The 21,078-nt window shown below is 40.1% G+C and overlaps 1 protein-coding gene across 3 annotated transcripts in view; it reads left to right on the top strand.

Annotated features, from left to right (window-relative positions):
• The window catches only part of STYX (serine/threonine/tyrosine interacting protein), a 61,481-nt gene that overhangs the window by 852 nt on the left and 39,551 nt on the right, over positions 1–21,078 (top strand). For 2 of the 3 annotated variants that reach the window (XM_007535520.3, XM_060174953.1), the window contains exons 2-4: positions 12,161–12,193; positions 15,202–15,255; positions 18,418–18,515. In XM_007535520.3, coding sequence (XP_007535582.1) covers positions 12,161–12,193; positions 15,202–15,255; positions 18,418–18,515 — 185 coding nt within the window. The remainder of the gene's footprint in view (positions 1–12,160; positions 12,194–15,201; positions 15,256–18,417; positions 18,516–21,078) is intronic. The other variant, XM_060174952.1, reaches the window with a different exon arrangement.

Here is a 21,078-nt window from a genome sequence, read left to right as displayed (position 1 = left end):
CTCAGCCTGGGAAGTGCGCCTTGGAAAAGTTTTCCAAACTGGTTTTCTTTTTTTAAGACCAGCAGCATGAATTGTCACAGCTCGTCTGAATCCAAACTTTCAGTCAGAAATATTGCCCTTTGAGGGAGAGTTTAATATCGAGCATAAGATGATTTATAATTTGGACTCCTGATACCTAATTCGGGGTGCTTTCTTTTCGACCTAATTTATTCCCTACAAACATGTATTCAGAGGTTTTCCTCTCATTGGACAGCGGGTTAAGTGCACGTGGCGCAAAGCGCAAGGACCAGCGTTAAGATCCCGATTCCAGCCCCGGCTCCCCACCTGCAGGGAAGTCGCTTCACAGGCAGTGAAACAGGTCTGCAGGTGTCTGTCTTTCTCTTCCCCTCTCTGTCTTCCCCCTTCTCTCTTCATTTCTCTCGGTCCTATCCAACAACAACGACAGCAGTGACAAAAATAATAATAACGATAAACAAGGGCAAAAAAGGGAAAAGGTAGCCTCCAGGAGCAGTGGATTCTTCACCGAGCCCCAGCCATACCCTGGAGGCAAAAAATAAATTTCCTCTTGATATCTTGAGATACTTTATGGTATCGCAGAATAGTAAGATGGAGTTTCGTGAGGGCTCAACAGGATGGGGACACTCAGACTCTAGTAGGATCAAGAAATAAATCTTGTGGTCCGGGAGGTGGCTCAGTGATAAGGCTTTGGACTCTCAAGCATGAGGTTCTGAGTTCAATCCCTGCAGCACATGTGCCAGAGTAATGTCTGGTTCTTTCTCCTATCTTTTCATGAATAAATAAATAAAATCTTAAAGAAAAAAAAGAAAGAAATCTTAAAATGTTTAGACCTTTTTTTGCCCCCCCCATTCTTAACCTCTCCTATGCTAATTTCATCAGTGTGTGTATTTTTTCTGAAATTTTTTTCCTTTATTGGGGGATTAATGTTTTACAGTTGACAGTAAATACAATAGTTTACATAACATTTCTCAGTTTTCCACATAATAATACAACCCCCACTAGATCCTCTGTCTTCCTTTTCTAGGACCTGTACACCCCCCTCCCTCTTAATTTTTAAAATTTGCCTAGATGGACAGACACCACAGCCTCAAGGCATCCTTTGATGGTACTGTAGTACTTCCCATGTGATGTTGAGGTTTCCACTGTACACATGGCAAGGCAGGCCTCCTACCTGCTGACCTATGTCTTTCCCCACAATGTGCAGTTTTAAACATCTTAAAAATGACTTAAAAAATAAATGAAAGGGAGCCCGGCGGTAGTGCAGCAGGTTAAGTGCAGGTGGCACAGCAAGGACAGGTGTAAGGATCCCAGTTCGAGTCCCAGGCTCCCCACCTGCAGGGGAGTTGCTTCACAGGCAGTGAAGCAGGTCTGCAGGTGTCTATCTTTCTCTCCCCCTCTCTGTCTTCCCCTCCTCTCTCCATTTCTCTCTGTCCTATCCAACAACGATGACATCAGTAACAACAGTAAGAACTACAACAACAATAAAAAACAAGAGCAACAAAAGGAAATAAAAGAATCATGAAAGAAAAAAAAAGAAAATTCCACTAAATATATAAATGAAATAAAGATCTGTTTTTAAATATCTAGCTTATATCAAGTGTTTATACTATTGAGTATCTTCATATAGGCTCACTTTGGACTGATTTTGTGGTTGTGATCCTTGTTTTAAAAGGTAGAAAGAGTGAAAAGAGACCACATCTTTCTTCAATGCAGTGGGGCCTGGAATCAAACCTTATTTGTACAAATGCCAAAGCAACATTGTCAAATGAGATACTTCAGTTGCCCAAGGTTTTCACTTTATAAAAGATTTATTAACATACACCCGCAGAGAGAAAACAGAGAAAGCATCACTCTGGCACATGCTATACTAGAATAGAGTCCAGTGTTCTGGCCATTGTGCCACCCTCACCTAGAGAAGGATTAGAATTAATTATTTGCCTTTTACCATTTTATTGGGGCTTAATGGCTTACAGTACAGTTGTTGACACATGAGTACAATTTCTCATCTCCCCTTGTTAGGTGTCTGGAGAACACTTTGAGCCCCTGACTTGGGTCTTTTATACCATCATGCACCAAGACCCCATAGCTCCTCACCCCCTTCCTCCCCAGAGTCCTTTGTTTTGGTCCCTGAGGCTCTAGGTCCCAGGTTTAACCTTTTTCTCTCTGCTCCTCCTCCACTACCTTAAGCCAGTGTTGTTGTGTGTTTCTTTCTTTCTTTTTTTTTTTTTAATATTTATTCCCTTTTTGTTGCCCTTGTTTTATTATTGTAGCTATTATTGATGTCGTTGTTAGATAAGATAAGAGAGAAATGGAGAGAGATGGGCAAGACAGAGGGGGAGAGAAAAGTACCTGCAGACCTGCTTCACCGGGTGTGAAGCGACTCCCCTGCAGGTGGGGAGCCAGGGGTTTGAACTGGGATCCTTAATGCTGGTTCTTGAGCTTTGCGCCACCTGTGCTTAACCCGTTGTGCTACCCCTCCTCCATGTTTGTCTTTCTTAAAGGAGCCCGTCTCTCCTTCATCCTCCTTCTTCCCCACCCCCTTCTATTTTCCTCAGAGCACTAGTTTATGATGTTGCATGGAACTGAACCTGGGACTTGAGAGCCTCAGACATGAAAGTCTTTTTTTGTATAATCATTATGCTATTACCCAGCCCAGGAGCATGCTAATAGCCAACAAAATTATTGTGGATGCTGGGAGGTGGTGCACACATGATACCAAGGGCAACTGAGTTCAAGCTCCCACTCCTCACCTGCAGGGAATCCACTTCACAAGTGGTGAAGAGGTCTGCAAATGTCTTTTTCTCCCTCCCTCACTCGCCTTGTCCTTTCTCAATTTCTATCTTCCCTAATAAAAATTAGAAAGGAAAAATTATTCTGTAGTTTCAGTACCAGAAGCAACCTTTTAATTTGCAGTTTTGTCAAATTTCACATGAAGAAATTGCAGGTTACAGAGGTTAAATGCTCTTTTGAAAGAACACATTAGCACAAAACAGACAACCTTGATCTCCTGGCTTATAGTTCATTTTTCTGTTTTAGTACACTGTGCACTGAGTTCTTCCCAACTCTTTTTTTTTTTTTTTTAAGGTTTTATTTATTAGTGAGAGAGAACCAGAACATTACTGGCACTTGCAGTGCTGGGGATCAGACTCAGGACCTCATGCCTGAGACCCCAGATGTAATCTTTAAAGTTCTAGTTTAAGGGACTGAGTGGTGCAGATGTTATGATGCACAAGGATCCAGGTTTTAACCCCCAGACCCTACCTGCAGGGGAAAAGCTTTTTGAGTGGTGAAGCAGTGCTACAGGTGTCTCTCTGTCTCTGTCTTTCTCTATCACATCCTTCCCTCTTGATTTCTGGCTGTCTCTGTCCAATAAAGATACTAATAATAGCACCAAAGTAGAAGACTCTGGTGTGGGTCGGGGGAGAGTACAGGTCCTGAAAAAGGATGACAGAGGACCTAGTGGGGGGTTTTATTGTTATGTGGAAAACTGAGGAATGTAATGTATGCACAAACTATTGTATTTGCTGTCAACTGTAAAACATTAATCCCCCAATAAAGAAATTTTAAAAAAGATACTAGTAATAAAAAAATGAAAATGGAGGATGCTTTCTGTTTCCACAAAACTGTAAATGGACATTAGATAAGACATGGTAACATAATAAACAAATAAAACATAATGTTAATTTTGGAAAACTTTTGGTAATGTCTAGGCCTGCACTGTAATCTAGCAATTTCATTGCATCCCATATATATTTTTAATTAATTAATTAAAAAAAATTTTACCAGAGCACTGCTTAGCTCTGGTTTATGGTGGTGCTAGAGATTGAACCTGGGACTTTGGAGTCTCAGGCATGAGTCTTTTGCATACCATTATGCTATCTAACCTGTACCTCCATTGCTATTTTACATATAGGAGAAATAAATAAGATATTTTTAAACCAGAGTACAGTTTCACCTCTAGTATACAATGGTGCCAGGGATTGAACCTGGGACCTTTAAGTCTCAGGCATCAAAGTCTTTTGCATAAACATTGTGCTATTTTCCTGGCCTCTAGAATTTTCACTGCCTCTGTATGTATAATTATCAAAACCTGGCATTTACTTAAATCTCCCCCAGAGTTTAGGTAAATTGTGGAATATTCATGCAATAGTATATACATAGCAGTGAAAATGCAATAACTATGGACATATATGAGATCATGAATTTATTACACAGGTTGAGAGAAAGAAGCCAAACAGAATAGTACTGCTGTATGATGTAGCAAATTCAAAAACAGGTGAAATGGAATCCATAGTGATTGAAGTCAGTGATCACCTGAGGAGTTGGAGGCAGTAGACTGAGAAATGAGGGAACTTTCTTTTTAGTATTTTAATGACAGTGGTAAAAGAAAGACCAGAGCACTGCTCATTTCTGGATAGTGTTGCTGGGACCTTGGAGCCTCAGGTGTGAAAGCCTTTTGCATAACCACTGTGCTATCTCCTTGGCCCAAGGGAACTTTCTAAGATAGTAGAAATCTATTTGATGTACGTGGTGATTATGTGGGTGATTATATTCATAATTAGGAGATGCTTCATGAGTGGTGAAGCAGTGTTGGAGGTGTCTCTCTCTTTCCCTCTCTATCTTCTCTTCCCCTACCAATTTCTCTCTGTCCTATCAAATAAGAAACAACAAATAAAGGACCATGAAGGATAAGATTTTCTCAGGACACCGCATTAGTGCTCTGTAACCTTTCTGGGTTTGTGCTTTTTTGTATTTGTGTGGGTGTTGGGTCTTTATCTGGGGATTTTCCCTTACTCTCTTTTTTTTTTTTCCCCTTACTCTCTTGCAGAGCTTCTCAGGACTTGTAGCCTATTTCTACTACATTGCTAGACCAATTTTCAAAATAAATCAATTTCCGCTTCTCTAATAAAAAAAAAAAAGCAAACTGCATCCTTGTGTCAATGAATACACTGTAAACCATTAACCTCAAAAAAAAAAAAAGCAAGCGGACGGAGGGTAGACAGCATAATGGTTATGCAAACAGACTCTCATGATTGAGGCTCCAGGTTTAATCCTCCACACCACCATAAGCCAGAGCTGAACAATGCCAATGCTCTGGTAAAAAAAAAAAAAAAGCAAGGCAACAAATTTATTACAGGTTTATTATTTTCTCTTTATTATAGCTCTATAACATTTCTGTTTAGGAGTTAAATTTTTTTTTTCCTGAGGCCAGGTGGTGGCACACGTGATTCCTGGTTAAGAGCACATGTTGGGAGTCGGGCTGTAGTGCAGCGTGTTAAGCGAAGGTGGTGCAAAGGGCAAGGACCGGCTTAAGGATCCCGGTTTGAGCCCCTGGTTCCCCACCTGCAGGGGAGTAGCTTCACAGGTGGTGAAGCAGGTCTATCTTTCTCTCCCCCTCTCTGTCTTGCCCATCTCTCTCCATTTCTCTGTCCTATCCAACAACCACATCAATAACAACAACAATAATAACTACAATGATAAAACAACAAAGGCAACAAAAGGGAATAAATAAATATTAAAAAATAAAATTAAAGCATATGTTATAGTGTGTGAGGAGCCAGGTTCCTTCTCCCATTTCCCACCTGCAGGGGGAAAGCTTTGTGAGCCATGAAGCAGTGCTGGTCTCTGTCTCTCTCCTTACCTCTAAATTTCTGTCTATCCAATAAAGATAATTATAAACAATAATAATTTTCTGTGGTCCAAGAATTGGCTAAGTGGCTAGAGCATCGGACTTAAAATCAAGAGTTTCTGAGTTCAGTCCCTGGCATAATATGTGTTAGAGTGATGCTCTGATTTTCTTAAAAAAGGGGGCTGGGTAGTGCAGCTGGTTAAGTGTGCATGGCGGTAAGCACAAGGACCAACTTAAAGATCTCGGTTCGAGCCCCTGGCTCCCCACCTGCAGGGGGGTTGCTTCACAGGCGGTGAAGCAGGTCTGCTGGTGTCTATTTTTTTCTCCCTTCCTCTCTCTATATCTCTCGGTTCTATCCAACAGCAATAATAACAACGATAAACAACAATGGCAGCAAAAGGGGAAAAAAATAGCCTTCAGGAGCAGTGGATTTGTGGTGCAGGCACTGAGCCCCATCAATAACCATGGAGGAAAAAAAAAAAGGGGACTGGGTGATGGTGCACCTGATTAAGTGCACGTGTTAAAATGCACAAACACCCAGGTTCAAGCCCCCAGCCCCCACTTGCAGGGGGAAAGCTTTGCGAGCGGTGAAGCAGTGCTGCAGGTGTCTCCCTATCTCCCCCTACCCTCTTGGTTTCTGGCTGCCTTTATCCAACAAATAAAGATAAAAAAAAAATTATTGGGAGTCGTGCGGTAGGTAGCGCAGTGGGTTAAGCGCAGGTGGCGCAAAGCCCAAGGATGGGCATAAGGATCCTGGTTCGAGCCTCTGGCTCCCCATCTGCACGGGAGTCGCTTCAGAAGTGGTGAAGCAGGTCTGCTCATGTCTTTCTGTCCCCCTCTCTGTTTTCCCCTCCTCTCCATTTCTGTCATATCCAACAACAACAATGATAATAACCACAACAATAAAATAATGACAACAAAAAGGGAATAAATAAATAAATATTAAAAAAATTACTTTTCTTACTTGGTAAATCTGGGTGAAGGGTAAAGAAAATGCCAGATACTATTTGCAATTTTCTGTAATCCTGATGTTTCAAAATAATAAATAAAAAGCTTATTTTAATCTTTACCATTTTAACTTTAGCAATCTATTTTTTTCTTTATTGGAGGGAATAATGGTTTACAGTCGAGTAAAATACAATAGTTTGTACATGTGTAACATATCTTGGTTTTCCATATAACAATCTATACACCCACCCCCCATCATGTTCCAGGACCTGAACACTAACTACCCTTTGCCCCAGAATCTTTTATGTTGTTGTATTTTTTTTTTTTAAGATTTTTTTTTGTAATTTTATTTATTTATCTTCCTTTTTGTTGCCCTTTGTTGTCTTTTTATTGTTGTTGTAGTTGATGTCATCGTCGTTGGATAGGACAGAGAGAAATGGAGAGAGGAGGGGAAGACAGAGAGGAGGAGAGAAAGACAGACACCTGCAGATCTGCTTCACCGCCTGTGAAGCGACTCCCCTGCAGGTGGGGAGCCGGGGGCTCGAACCGGGATCCTCATGCCGGTCCTTGCGCTTAGCGCCACCTGCGCTTAACCCGCTGTGCTACCGCCCGGCTCCCTATGTTGTTGTATTACACCAATTCCAGCTCAAGTTTACTTTGTGTTTTTCCTTCTGTTTTTTTTTTTTTTTTTTTTACCGAGCACTGCTTAGTTCTGCTTTATGGTGTGGGGGGATTGAACCTGGGACTTCAGAGCCTCAGGAATGAAAGTCTCTTTGCATAACCATCATGCTATCTACCCTGCCCTCTTTTTTTTTTTTTTCTTTATTGGGATTAGTGGTTTATAAACGACAATAAAATACTGTAGTTTGTACATGTGTAACATTTCTTAGTTTTCCACATAACAGTTCAGCCCATTCTAGGTCCTCCTTTGCCATCATATTCCAGGATCCGAACCCTCCCCTACTTTTTGAGTCTTTTACTTCAGTGTAATATGCCAATTCCAGTCTAAGTTCTGCTTTGTATTTTCCCTTCTGTTCTTATTTCTCAACTTCTGTCTATGAGTGAGATCACCCCATATTCATCCTTTTCTTTCTGACTTATCTCACTTAACATGATTCCTTTAAACTTCATCCAAGATGAGGTGAAGAAGGTGAATTTACAGGAGTCGGGTGGTACTGCAACGGGTTCTTCTTCTAGCGTTTGCCCTTCTTCCATAGCCAGTCAACAGGTCAGGTTGAAAGCTGTCAGGAGCTGCTTGTTGCTGGCTTTGAAAGTGACTGGGATCCATGTGGATTCAGTTGGCTAGGAAGGATCGTCAGTTTCCCCAATGAATGGGTACTCACGGGATGCACCACGAGAAGGTTGATCCAATGCAACGGGTTAAGCTCAAGTGGCACAAAACCCAAGGACCCGGTGTAAGGATCCCGGTTCAAGACCCAGGCTCCCCACTTGCAGGAGTGTCGCTTCACAAGTGGTGAAGCAGGTCTGCAAGTGTCTTTCTCTCCTCCTCTCTCCATTTCATTCTGTCCTATCCAACAAAGACGACATCAATAACTACAATAAAACAAGGGCAACAAAAGGGAATAAATATATATATATATATATTTAAAAAGGTGAATTCACGAGTTTTAATAGCTGAGTATATATATATATATATATCACAACTTACTCAGCCACTCATCTATTGTTGGACACCTGGGTTGCTTCCAGGTTTTGGCTATTTCAAATTGTGCTGCTATGAGCATAGGTATACACCGGTCTTTTTGGATTGGTATGTTTGCTTCCTTTGGCTATATCCCCAGGAGAGGGATTGCAGTGTCATAGGGTAGGTCCACTTCTAGTCTTCTGAGAGTTCTCTAGACTGCTTTCCACAGGGTTTGGCCCAATTTACATTCCCACCAGCAGTGCAAGAAGGTTCCTTTGTCCTCATGACCTCTCCAGCATTTGTTGTTGCTACCTTTTCTGATGTATGTTTTTTTTTTTTTTTTTTTGCCTTTAGGGTTATTGCTGGGGTTCGGTGCCTGCACCATGAATCCACTGCTCCTGGAGGCCACTTTCCCCCCTTTTGTTGCCCTTGTTGTTGTAGCCTTGCCGTGGTTATTATTGTTGCTGTTGACGTTGTTCGCTGTTGGATAGGACAGTGAGAAATGGAGAGAGGAGGGGAAGACAGAGATGGAGAGAGAAAGACAAGTGCAGACCTGCTTCACTGCCTGTGAAGCGACTCCCCTGCAGGTGGGGAGCCGGGGCTCGGAACTGGTATCCTTATGCTGGTCCTTGCGCTTTGCGCCAGGTGTGTTTAACCCGTTGCACTACCACGCGACCCCCAATGTATGACATTTTAATAGGAGTGAAATGGTATCATTGTTGTCTTTTTTTGTCAGAGAACTGACAATCAATGACTTGGAGCATTTTTTCATATGTTGTTGACCTTTTGGATCTCTTGGGTGAATATTCTGTTCATATCCTCTCACCATTTTTGGATGGGGTTGTTACTCTGTATACTTTAGTTATTAATCTTTTATCTGGTGTATGCCATATATAGATCTCCCATTCTGTAGGAGGTCTCTTTGAGTAGTAGTTTCTTTTTCCTTTTTTCTTTTCTTTTTTTTTTTTAATTTTTTAACCAGAGCACTGTTCAGCTCTGGCTTATGGTGGTGCAGGGGATTGAGCCTGACACTTTGGAGCCTCAGGCATGAGAGTCTGTTTGCATAATAACCATTATGCTATCTACCCTCCGTCCTTTTTTCATTTTCTTTCTGGATCGAATCCACTGCTCCTGGAGGCTTGTTTTTTCCCCTTTGTTCTTGTTATTATTGTTGTTGTTGTCATTGATGTCGTCGTCGTCCTTGGATAGGACAGAGAGAAATTGAGAGAGGAGGGGAAGACAGACACCTGCAGATCTGCTTCACCACTTATCAAGCGACGCCCCTGCAGGTGGGGGGCCTGGGCTCCAACCAGGATCTTTTTTTTTTTTTTTTCCTCCCTCCAGGGTTATTGCTGGGCTCAGTGCCTGCACCATGAATCCACCGCTCCTGGAGGCCATTTTTCCCCCTTTTTGTTGTAGCCTCGTTGTGGTTATTATTATTGCCATTGCTGATGTTGTTCGTTGTTGGATAGGACAGAGAGAAATGGAGAGAGCAGGGGAAGACAGAGGGGGAGAGAAAGACAGACACCTGCAGACTTGCCTCACCGCTTGTGGAGCGACTCCCCTGCAGATGGGGAGCCGGGGGCTCGAACCGGGATCCTTAACGCAGGTCGCTGCGCTTTGCACCACATGCGCTTAACCCACTGCGCCACCGCCCGAAATCCCCCCCTAACCAGGATCTTGAGCAGGCCCTTGTGCTTCGCGCCATGTGCACTTAACTCGGTGCGCTAAGTCCCCCCCCCCCCATTAGTTTACTTTTAAAATTTATTTAATAATGAACAACAAGTTCTTTGGGCAAGAGGGTTACAATTGAACACAATTCCCACCACGAGAATTCTCCATCCCACCCCCTCTATTGGATGCTTTCCTATTTTTTTTATTCCTCTGGGAGTATGGACCCAGGGTCATACATATGGACCCAGGGTATGGACCCATGGTCATACATTATGGGGTTCAGAAGGTAGAAGGTCTGGCTTCTGTAATTGCTTCTCTGCTGGACATGGCCATTGGTAGGTTGATCCATACTTCCAGTTTCTGTCTTTACCTAGTGGGGTAGGGCCCCATGGAGAGGTGGGGTTCCAGGACGCCGGTAAGTTCATCTGCCCAAATTGGTTTATTTTAGTTTATCTTCCTTGCAATTGGATTTATATCATTGAAGATGCCCATAAAATTTAGATGGAAAAGAGTTCTGCCAACATTTTGCTTTAAGTATTTGATAGTTTCTGGTTTAACATCCAAGACCTTGATCCAATTGGAATTTACTTTTGTTTCTGTTGATGTGTAGAGAGAGGTTCATTTTCATTCTTCTGTATGAATCAACCCAATTTTCCCAACACCACTTGTTGAAGAGACTTTCCTTTCCCTATTTAATAATGGGCACCTTTGTCGAAAATTAGATGTTCATAGGTGTGGGGGTGTAATTTCTATTTATAATTCCAAGTTGGGGGGGTTTGGTGGACTGGGTAAAGCTCAAACATTACCTTGTGCAAGGATCCCTGGTTTAAACGATTGGTCCCTATCTGCATGGGAAAGTTTCAAGAGTGATGAAGAAATATTGCAGGCATTTCTTTTCCTCTCTTCCTCTTTCTTCTCCACTTTCTCTATTTCCTTCTGTCATATCAAAGAAAAAACAAATGCACTGGGAACAGTAGAGACATTGTACAGGCACTGAGCTCCAGCAATAACCCTAATTAAAAAAAAATTCCAAGTTGCACATTTTGGACATATAAACCACTTATAAATAAAGAGTATCTGTGCTACAGATATTAATTACAACTGCTTTTTTCCTTGTCTTTTAAAATATTTTCAATCTGGGAGTTGGGAGGTAGCACAGCGGGTTAAGCGCAAGTGGCGCAAAGCACAAGGACCAATGTAAGGATCCCAGTTTGAGTCCCTGGCTCCCCACCTGCGGGGGAGTCAATTCACAGGCTGTGAAGCAGGTCTGCATGAGTCTATCTTTCTCTCCCCTCTCTGTCTTCCCCTCCTCTCTCCATTTCTCTCTGTCCTATCCAACAACAGCAGCATCAATAACAACAATAAAAAATAAATATAAAAAAATAAAAATCTACAACAATAAAAAAACAACAAAGGGCAACAAAAGGGAATAAATATTTAATAAAATAAAATATTTTCAATCTTGTCATCAGTATTTCATAACATCTTTATTATGAAATCTTTACCATTAAAGACATATTAATAGGTCCAAGAAGGATGACAGAGGACCTGGTGGGGGTTGTATTGTTATATGGGAAACTGGGGAATGTTATGCATGTACAAACTATTGTATTTACTGTTAAATGTAAAATATTAATTCCCCAATAAAGAAATTAAAAAAAATACATATTAAATGTATTTATGAAGGAAACTAAACTGGACTAAATCTTAAGCCCAATTGAAATATGGAAAAAGTTTTTTGATTGATACATATCTTTCAGTTAAGATCTGGTATGACAAATATGCTATTCTTCTTTTACTGCAGATAGACTTCCTGAGTTTTTCTCCACACAGTGCTTTAATTTATCTATTGCCAGTTGTTTTGAGTTAGCATGACAAACAAAATGTCTGTTTGATATCTCTTGATTTAGAGAGTTAATTTTGGGGAGAAAATTCTGGAATATCTAGCCATGTGTTCTACACAAATTCCTTTTCTATACACAAACACAGTATCTGTCCCATCCCTTGTATGAATAGTAGCATAATCATAACTTTGAAAGTCCAGGTATTTAAAAAATACCTTAACTAATATATCTTATATAAATTTTCAGGTATTTGTGAAACCAGTTCTATCTATTTTTATAAAGTATTGTTAAAGTAAAAATGTATTTCTTTTAATTTGATTGTTATATATTTAACTGATTGATAGTTTTCATAATATTGCTTACTTTTTAATTTTTTTCTCATGTTTTCTTTCTATTTTAAAGGAGTGGACCTACCCTATGAGACGTGAGATGCAGGTATAACAACATCTTTGTTTTTTTAAGCCTGTCAATATCATAGCAATCTTCATTTAAAATAACTTAATTTTCACAAAAGATTTGACAAGTGTTGCTTCATGGTTAGATTGGTCAATAAGTATTTCAAATATCAGTATATTTAAGATTAATTGGGAATCTTGGATGTATGGAAGATGAATTTTGCCTTTCTTAAATTAGAGCCATAGGGGCCTATGTAGACAGCATAATAGTTTTGCAAAAAGACTTTAATATCTTGAGACCTCAAGGTCTCAGCTTGTCACTGTGAGCACCACTGTAAGCCAGAGCTGAGCAGCGATCTGGTTTAAAAAGAGGGGTTAGGGGTAAGTACACATGGCATGAAAGCAAGGATCGGCACAAGGATTCCAGTTCCAGCACCTCACTTGGTGTGCGGTGAAGCAGGTCTACAGGTGTCTATCTTTCTCTCCCTCTTTCTCTCTTCCCCTCCTCTCTCCATTTCTCTCTGTCCTATCCAACAACAGTGACAATAACAGGAAGGGCAACAAAAATGGGAAAAAATGATCTCCAGGAACAGTGGATTTGTAGTACAGGGACCTAGTCCTAGTAATAATCCTGAAAGCAAAAAAAAAAAAAAAGAGGGGGATAAGGGGTGGCCTAGGAGGTAACTCTTGAGCATAATGTCCTGAGTTGTATCTCCAGCATCACGTGTACAGAGTTAGGATCTGGTTTTCCTACCCCCACCCCCTATTAATAAAAAATCTTTTTTTTTTTTAAGATAAAAAACTACATTGAAGGAAGCTTTGGTACTGTAGTGTCTCTCTGTCTTTCTGCTTTTCTTCCTGTCACTGTCTTAGAAATATAAAAATAAAAAGATTTAAAAAGAACCATAGCTGTGACCATGTGTTTAATGAGTCACCTTGTTTTCTTTTTCTTCTTTTTCTTTTTTTTTTTTTCTTTTTACCTCCAGGGTTATTGCTGGGTCTCGGCGCCTGCATTGTAAATCTACTGCTCCTGGAGGTTATTTTTTTCCCTTTTTGTTGCCCTTGTTGTTTATTGTTGTTGTTATTAATGTTGTTGTTACTGCTGTTATATAGAGCAGAGAGACATCCAGAGAGGACAGGAAGACAGAGAGGGGAGAGAAAGACAGACACCTGCAGACCTGCTTCACTGCTTGTGACGTGAGCCCCCCTGCAGGTGGGGAGCTGGCAGCTAGAACCGGGAACCTTACGCTGGCCCTTGTGCTTTGCACCATGTGCGCTTAACCCGTTGGGCTATTGCCCAACCCCCTCACCTTGTTTTCTTCATCTTAAAAATTATGAAAGCCTTTTGTTTAGCCCTTATACTATCTCCCCAGTCCTTTATCTGAAAAATTATGTAAATTTATTTTCCTTTTTGAAAGCAATTTGCTATTTTGTGTTTCTAGTTTATAAGTTTAGGAAAGTTGAGGAAACCACATCACATTTTTGAAATTGTTCACTTTTACTTATTTTCTTCTTGAAATTTAATATTTTAATTTACCACACCACTGCTTAGCTCTGGCTTGTGGTGGTACTGGGGATTGAACCTGTGACCTTTGGTATATCAAGCATAAAAAGTTGTTTTCTTCTTCTTACTATTATTTATTTATTTTCTAGTATTTTTATTTAATTACTAATGAACACAGAGAAGTTGAGAGGGAAGGGGGAGACAGAGACACCTGTAGCCCTGCGTCATCACTTGTGAAGCTTTTCCCCTGCAGGTAGGGACCAGGTACTTGAACCTGGATCCTCACATGTTATAATGTGAGCACTTAACCAGGTTTGCCACTGCCTGCCCCCAAAGAATATATTCCCATAAATACCCCCCCACACACACCAGATTATTGCTAAAGTCTGATTTATGGTGGTACAAAGGATTTAGCCTGCGACTTAGGAGCCTCAAGCATGAAATTCACAATAAATTTTAAAGTAGGGGATTGGGCAATAGTGACCTGGTTTAGCAAACACATTACCATGTGCAAGGACTCGGGGTTTGAGCCTTTTCCCCATACCTGCAGAAGGAGAAGCTTCATGAGTGGTGAAACAAGTCTGCAGGTGTATCTCTCTCTCTCCCTCCCCCTCCTGCTCCCCTCCACCTCTCCCTCCCTCTCTGTCTCCCCACCCCCCTCTCAATTTCTTTCTGTCCTATCTAATAAAAGAGAAAATAAAAGAAGTAAAAATAAGTTTTATTTATTTTATTTTGCCTCCAGGATTATTGCTGGGGCTCGGTGCCTGCACCACGAATCTACTGCTCCTGGAGGCCATTTTCCCCACTTTTGTTGCCCTTATTATTTTATTATTGTTGCTGTCGTTGGATAGGACAGAGATCGAGAGAGGAGGGGAGACGCGGGGGAGGGATGGTGGGGGGGAAGAGAAAGACAGACACCTGCAGACCTGCTTCACCACTTGTGAAGCGACTCCCCTGCAGGTGGGGAGCTGGGGGCTCCAACCCGGATCCTTACGCCTTGCGCTTCGCACCACGTGGCTTAACCCGCAGCTACTGCCCAACTCTCAATAATTAGATTTTAAAGCAGCATTTGGAAGGTACTTATTTAAATATTAATGTTATTTTGTGGTTATCTTGTGTTGTTTTTGATTTGACTGAGGATTTTTATAACTCCAAAGGGGTAATTTTCTTTATTTTTAGACTATGTTATTTATGTACTATAGCAGAGTATAGACGTAAAATGAGAAATACTTTACTAGTCTAAGAAAACAACAATAAAATAGACCAATTCTATTAAAGCTTCTGACAAAAAGCACTATAGAAGTTAAACTATCTGACTTTAGGACTATACTTAAAATTTGAAGGTCTCACTGGACATATAAAACCTACCTGCATTTGATTTGCCCATCATTTTCAGTGAAGGTAGGAAATGTACCCTAAGTAATGAACTTTTTTAGCTGATTACTATAACAACTATGAAAATACTCCATAAACTCACTCACTGTATAGTATACATTATGTATTGGTTTAACTTGCTGATGGTTACTGTTTCTTCCTTTTTCTAGGAAATTTTACCTGGATTGTTTTTAGGCCCATACTCTTCTGCTATGAAAAGCAAGGTATGAACTTAGGTTAGACTCTTCAAGAGACTTTATTAGCCGTCTTTTGAGAGTAAGTTTTCTGCAATAAGAACTTTATTGGATTGTTCACAGACATTGCATGTTAATAGTAATTATCACTGTACAGTACTTTACCACCTTGCAAGTTTTACTGGGTTAGTGATTTGTTACACCAGGAACTACAAATGAAGTTTCATATTTTGTTTTATTCATGAAATCCATGTGTTTCAAATATTCACAAATAATTGACCTTGGGATAGCAAGATAGTGCATTGCTTTGCCATGTAACAAATAAAGCACTTTCCTTGAGTCTGTGAAGCCCTGAGATTAAAGTCTAGCATTACATATGCCAGAGTGATCCTTTAGGTCTTTGTCTCATAATTAAATAAACAAACACATCTTTTAAAAATAACCGTAAAAAGGGCCAGTGGTAGCACACCCGGTTGAGCACACATGCTACAGTGCACAAGGACCTGGGTTCAAGCCCCTAGTCTTCACCTGCAGGGAGAAAGCTCTCAAGGGGTGAAACAATGCTGTAGGTTCTCTGTATCTGTTTCCCTTTCTGTCTTCTAGTCCCCTCTTGATTTTTGCCTCTATCCGTATAAGTAAACAAATAAAATATTTTTAAATCACTATAGAAATTATTAGTGCAAAGAACAAAAGTAGTCAAAATTGGACCAGTGAAATAGTTCACTTGGTTAGTGTGCTGCCTTGGTATGTGCACATTTTAAGTTTGAGTACTGCCACCACTGCTTTGAAGGAAGCTATAGTGCTATGGTTTCTTTTTCTGTCTGCCTCTATCTAAAACCTGACAAACACCAAGTAATTGACATCTATCATCAAAAATAGCAGAATCTCTAATTGCTAATAGCTTCTGAGTGTAGGCTGGGTGATGACTAATCCAGTAGAATGCAGATGTTGCCATGTGATGAACCAGTTCATGCCCCCAGTCCCTACTTGCAGTGAAAAAGCTGCATGAGTGGTAAAGTAGTGTTGCAGGGGTTGAATTGCAGGGGTTGAACCAGAACCTCAACTCTACCATTGAGTCATTTCCCCAGCCACATACCCACTTTTTTTTTAAAGTTTTTAAAATTATCTTTATTTGTTGGATAGAGATAGTTAGAATTTGAAAGGGAAGGGGGTTATAGAGAAGGAGAGAGACACCTGCAGCATTGCTTCATCACTTGCAGAGTTTTCCCCTTGCTGTTGGGGATTGGTACCTGGGACCCTGTTCCTTGCGAACTGTAACATGATCGACCAGGTGGCACCACCACCCGGCCCCTTTCCTCTTTATCTTTCTGATGCTTCTAATAAAAGTAAAAAAATAGTAAGAGAGGATGAGAGACAAGTAGAGAGTGAAGAAGAGAAAACATAGCACCACTCAATTGTTTGTGCAGCTTACCTTATGCAGTTCCTCCCATATGATGACTGGGACCTCGAACCTCAGTTCTTGCTAATAGTAAAAGTGTGAGTTTCTCTGGATGAGCTGTTTTCTAACCTTAGATGCTTTTTTATTTCATTTTATTTTATTTTCTCAACAGAAGCAACAGCTTCTTCTATCCCACCCCCCACTCCCTCTTAGAGATAAGAGAGGGAGAGAGAGGCAGATAGGAGAGAGACCTGCAGCACTGTTCCACTGCTATGGAAGCTTCCCCTCAAAGGTGGGGATTTGTGACATGAACCCAGGTCTTTGTGTGCAGTAATGTGTCACTGACCCAGTGCACTATCACCTGCCCCCTCTGAATTTTTTTTTTTTACTGTTACTTTTTGTAAGATTCCTTTGTAGTAGGAAATAAGGTCGTATTTTGTTTTAGTAACTGATTATATGAAATGGGGTCATATTTTGCTTTAGTGACTTATTATATGAAATAGGGTCATATTTTGCTGTAGTAACTGATTTCTCTTAGACTGGGATTCTGTTTTGATAATGTCCTTGTGCACTGTAATGCATGTGCTTAACCAGATGCGTCACCACCCAGCCCCTAACTATAGTTTAGTAATAACTATCTAAAGAATAAAAATTGGTGGCCTGGGAGGTGTGGTACATTGGATAAAACATTGAACCTTCTGGCATGAAGTCCTGAGTTTGATCTCTGGCATCATATGTGCCAAAGTGATGCTCTGGCTCATTCTCTCATTAGTGAATATATATATATACACACACACACACACACACACATATATATATGTTAATAGAAATTATAGTGGGGAGTGGCGATAGATAGCATAATGGTTATACAAACAGTCTCTCGTGCCTGAGGCTCAGAAGTCCCAGGTTCAATCCCCTCACCACCATAGGCCAGAGCTGAACAGTGCTCTGTTAAAGAAAAGAAGAAAAAATTATAGTCATTATATGTACTTTTTTACTAAGCACTTTCCATGCGCACTACACAAAACACTTGACATAAATAATTTTATGTAATTCTCACAACCATTCAGTCTTCTTCTTCGAGCGTTTGCCCTTCTTCCGTAGCCAGTCAACAGGTCAGGTTGAAACCTGTCAGGAGCTGCTTGTTGCTGGCTTTGAAAGTGACTGGGATCCATGTGAATTCAGTCGGCTAGGAAGGATTGTCAGTTTCCCCAATAAATGGGTACTCACGGGATGCACCACGAGAAGGTCGATCCAATGCATCCCAACCATTCAGTGAATAGCTTTTACTCCTCCATTTTCATATGATCAAACTGAATCACAGAGTGCAGGTTACTAGCAGAACACAACTTTATACACCTTGAGCTCTGATGTTTCTGAAGTCTGTCTTTAGCTACTGCATGGTATTGTTTCCTTAAGTAAAGTACTTTAAGGCCCCATTAAGCTCTAATACTGATATAAAATAACTTAATCTTGTGAGAACTAATAAGAGAAGAAGAGAACCAAAATACCACTCTGGGCATGTGCTATGCTGGGGATCTAAGTTGGCTTTCCACACTTTTAACTCTAATACTAGCCACCTCATAGACTGCATCGTGTATGAATCTTAAATCATTGAAATATCTTGATGATCACTTTATGTACATTATTATCAAACTAGCTTTAATTCCTTATATGTCAGGCTCAGATATATATTAATTATGACAATGGTTCTGTGTATTTTTTAAACATCTATAAGAATAAGGTCTTTTGTAGTTAAACTATTTTTCTCCCCATCTCTTTTTTTTTTATAGTTACCTATGTTACAGAAACAAGGAATAACCCATATAATATGTATAAGACAAAATATTGAAGCTAACTTTATTAAACCAAACTTTCAACAATTATTTAGGTAAGAATTTTTATTTCTAATAGAAAAAAATTATAAAAATGTTAATAGTAATCATATTTTTATTTCCAGTGTATTTTGTAGTCTTCTGTACATATTTAATTTATAAAGATGGGTCATACATTTTTCTTCTTTAAAATGGTTATTTATGCACACAATGCAGAATTCTGGATGCTGAAAATCCTGAAAAGTAGACGTAACTATTTCTATTTCCCACTTGATTTCTCTCCCTACAGGCAGCCATTATTGCTTATTTTGGGATATCATTCCAGAGTTTAGCTAAATAAACAAGCATTTTTCTACAGCTTTAAAAAAATTAATATTTATTTATTTTTTCCCTTTTGTTGCCCTTGTTTTTTATTGTTGTAGTTATTGTTGTTATTGATATCGTCGTCCTTAGATAGGACAGAGAGAAATGGAGAGGGGAGAGAAAGATAGACACCTGCAGACCTGCTTCACCACCTGAGAAGTGACTCCCCTGCAGGTGGGGAGCCGGGGGCTCGAACTGGGATCCTTTGCATCACATGTGCTTGCTGCGCTACTGCCCGACTCCCCCCCGCCCTTTTTTTTAAACCAGAGCACTGCTCAGCTCTGGCTTGTGGTGTGGAGGATTAAATTTAGGATTTGTGGCCTGGGAGTATTGGACTCTCAAGCATGAGGTCCTGAGTCCCGTCCATGGCAGCTCATGTACCAGAGTGATGCTTGGTTCTTTCTTTCTCTCCTTTCTCATTAATAAATAAATATTAAAAAACAAACAAACAAACAAAAAACTAGGACTTCAGAACATCAGGCATCAGAGTCTGATTGCATAACTATTATGCTGTCTTCCCCACCCCAGATAACATTTTATTTTTTATACTGACTTTTTATATATTTTTGGAGATCATTTTACATTATACAATTATATTCTTTTAAAATTATAGTTGTTGGGGCCAGGTGGTGGCGCACCTGGTTAAGCACACACATTTACAGTGCACAAGGATCCAGGATAGAGTCCTCGGTCCCCACCTGCAGAGGGGAGCTTCATAAGTGGTGAAGCAGGGCTGCAGGTGTCTCTTTGTCTCTCTGTCTATCTTCCCCTTCCCTCTCAAATTCTGGCTGTCTCTATCCAATAAATAAAGATAATAAAAAAAATTTAAATTCATAGTTATCCATTGTTGTTTGTTTTCTTTTCTACTCTGTTGGTTTATTTTTTTTTATTTTTTATTTTTTTAAAATAATTTATTTCTTTATTGGGGAATTAATGCTTTACATTTAACAGTAAATACAATAGTTTGTACATGCATAACATTCCCCAGATTCCCATTTAACAATACAACCCCCACTATGTCATTCATCATTTTTTTTTTTTCCAAACTCAGTCAATTTCTGCTTTGCGTTTCTACTTCTTTTTTTTTTTTTTTTTTACATGCATAACATTCCCCAGATTCCCATTTAGCAATACAACCCCCACTATTTCATTCATCATTTTTCATGGACCTGTATTCTCCCCACCCACCCACCCACCCCAGAGTCTTTTACTTTGGTGTAATATTCCAATTCCATTTCAGGTTCGACTTGTGTTTTCTTTTCTAATCTTGTTTTTCAACTTCTGCCTGAGAGTGAGATCATCCCATATTCATCCTTCAGTTTCTGACTTATTTCACTCAACATGATTTTTTCAAGGTCCATCCAAGATCGGCTGAAAACAGTGAAGTCACCATTTTTTACAGCTGAGTAGTATTCCATTGTGTATACATACCACAACTTGCTCAGCCACTCATCTGTTGTTGGACACCTGGGTTGCTTCCAGGTTTTGGCTATTACAAATTGTGCTGCCAAGAACATATGTGTACACAGATCTTTTTGGATGGATGTGTTGGGTTCCTTAGGATATATCCCCAGGAGAAGAATTGCAGGGTCATAGGGTAGGTCCATTTCTAGCCTTCTGAGAGTTCTCCAGACTGTTCTCCACAGAGGTTGGACCAATTGACATTCCCACCAGCAGTGCAGGAGGGTTCCTTTGACCCCACACCCTCTCCAGCATTTGCTGCTGTTACCGTTTCTGATGTATGACATTCTCACAGGAGTGAAGTGATATCTCATTGTTGTCTTGATTTGCATTTCTCTGACAATCAGAGATTTGGAGCATTTTTTCATGTGTTTCTCGGCCTTTTGGATCTCTTCTGTGGTGAATATTCTGTCCATGTCCTCCCCCCATTTTTGGATGGGGTTATTTGTTGTCTTGTTGTTGAGTCTGGCAAGCTCTTTATATATGTTGGTTATTAAACTCTTATCTGATGTATGGCATGTAAAGATCTTCTCCCATTCGGTGAGGGGCCTCTTGGTTTGGGTAGTGGTTTCTTTTGCTGTGAAGAAGCTTTTTAATTTGATGTAGTCCCATAGGTTTATACATGCCTTAGTCTTCTTTGTAATTGGATTCGTTTCATTGAAAATGTCTTTAAAATTTATGCAGAAAAAAGTTCTGCCAATATTTTCCTCTAAGTATCTGATAGTTTGTGGTCTAACATCCAAGTCCTTGATCCACTTGGAATTTACTTTTGTATTCGGTGAAATACAGTGATTC

Source organism: Erinaceus europaeus, chromosome 16, assembly GCF_950295315.1.
Source record: "Erinaceus europaeus chromosome 16, mEriEur2.1, whole genome shotgun sequence".
In the NCBI taxonomy this organism is placed as follows: Eukaryota; Metazoa; Chordata; class Mammalia; order Eulipotyphla; family Erinaceidae; genus Erinaceus; species Erinaceus europaeus.
Note: the sequence above shows the minus strand (reverse complement) of the source record. Positions and strands in the feature narration are given on the sequence as shown.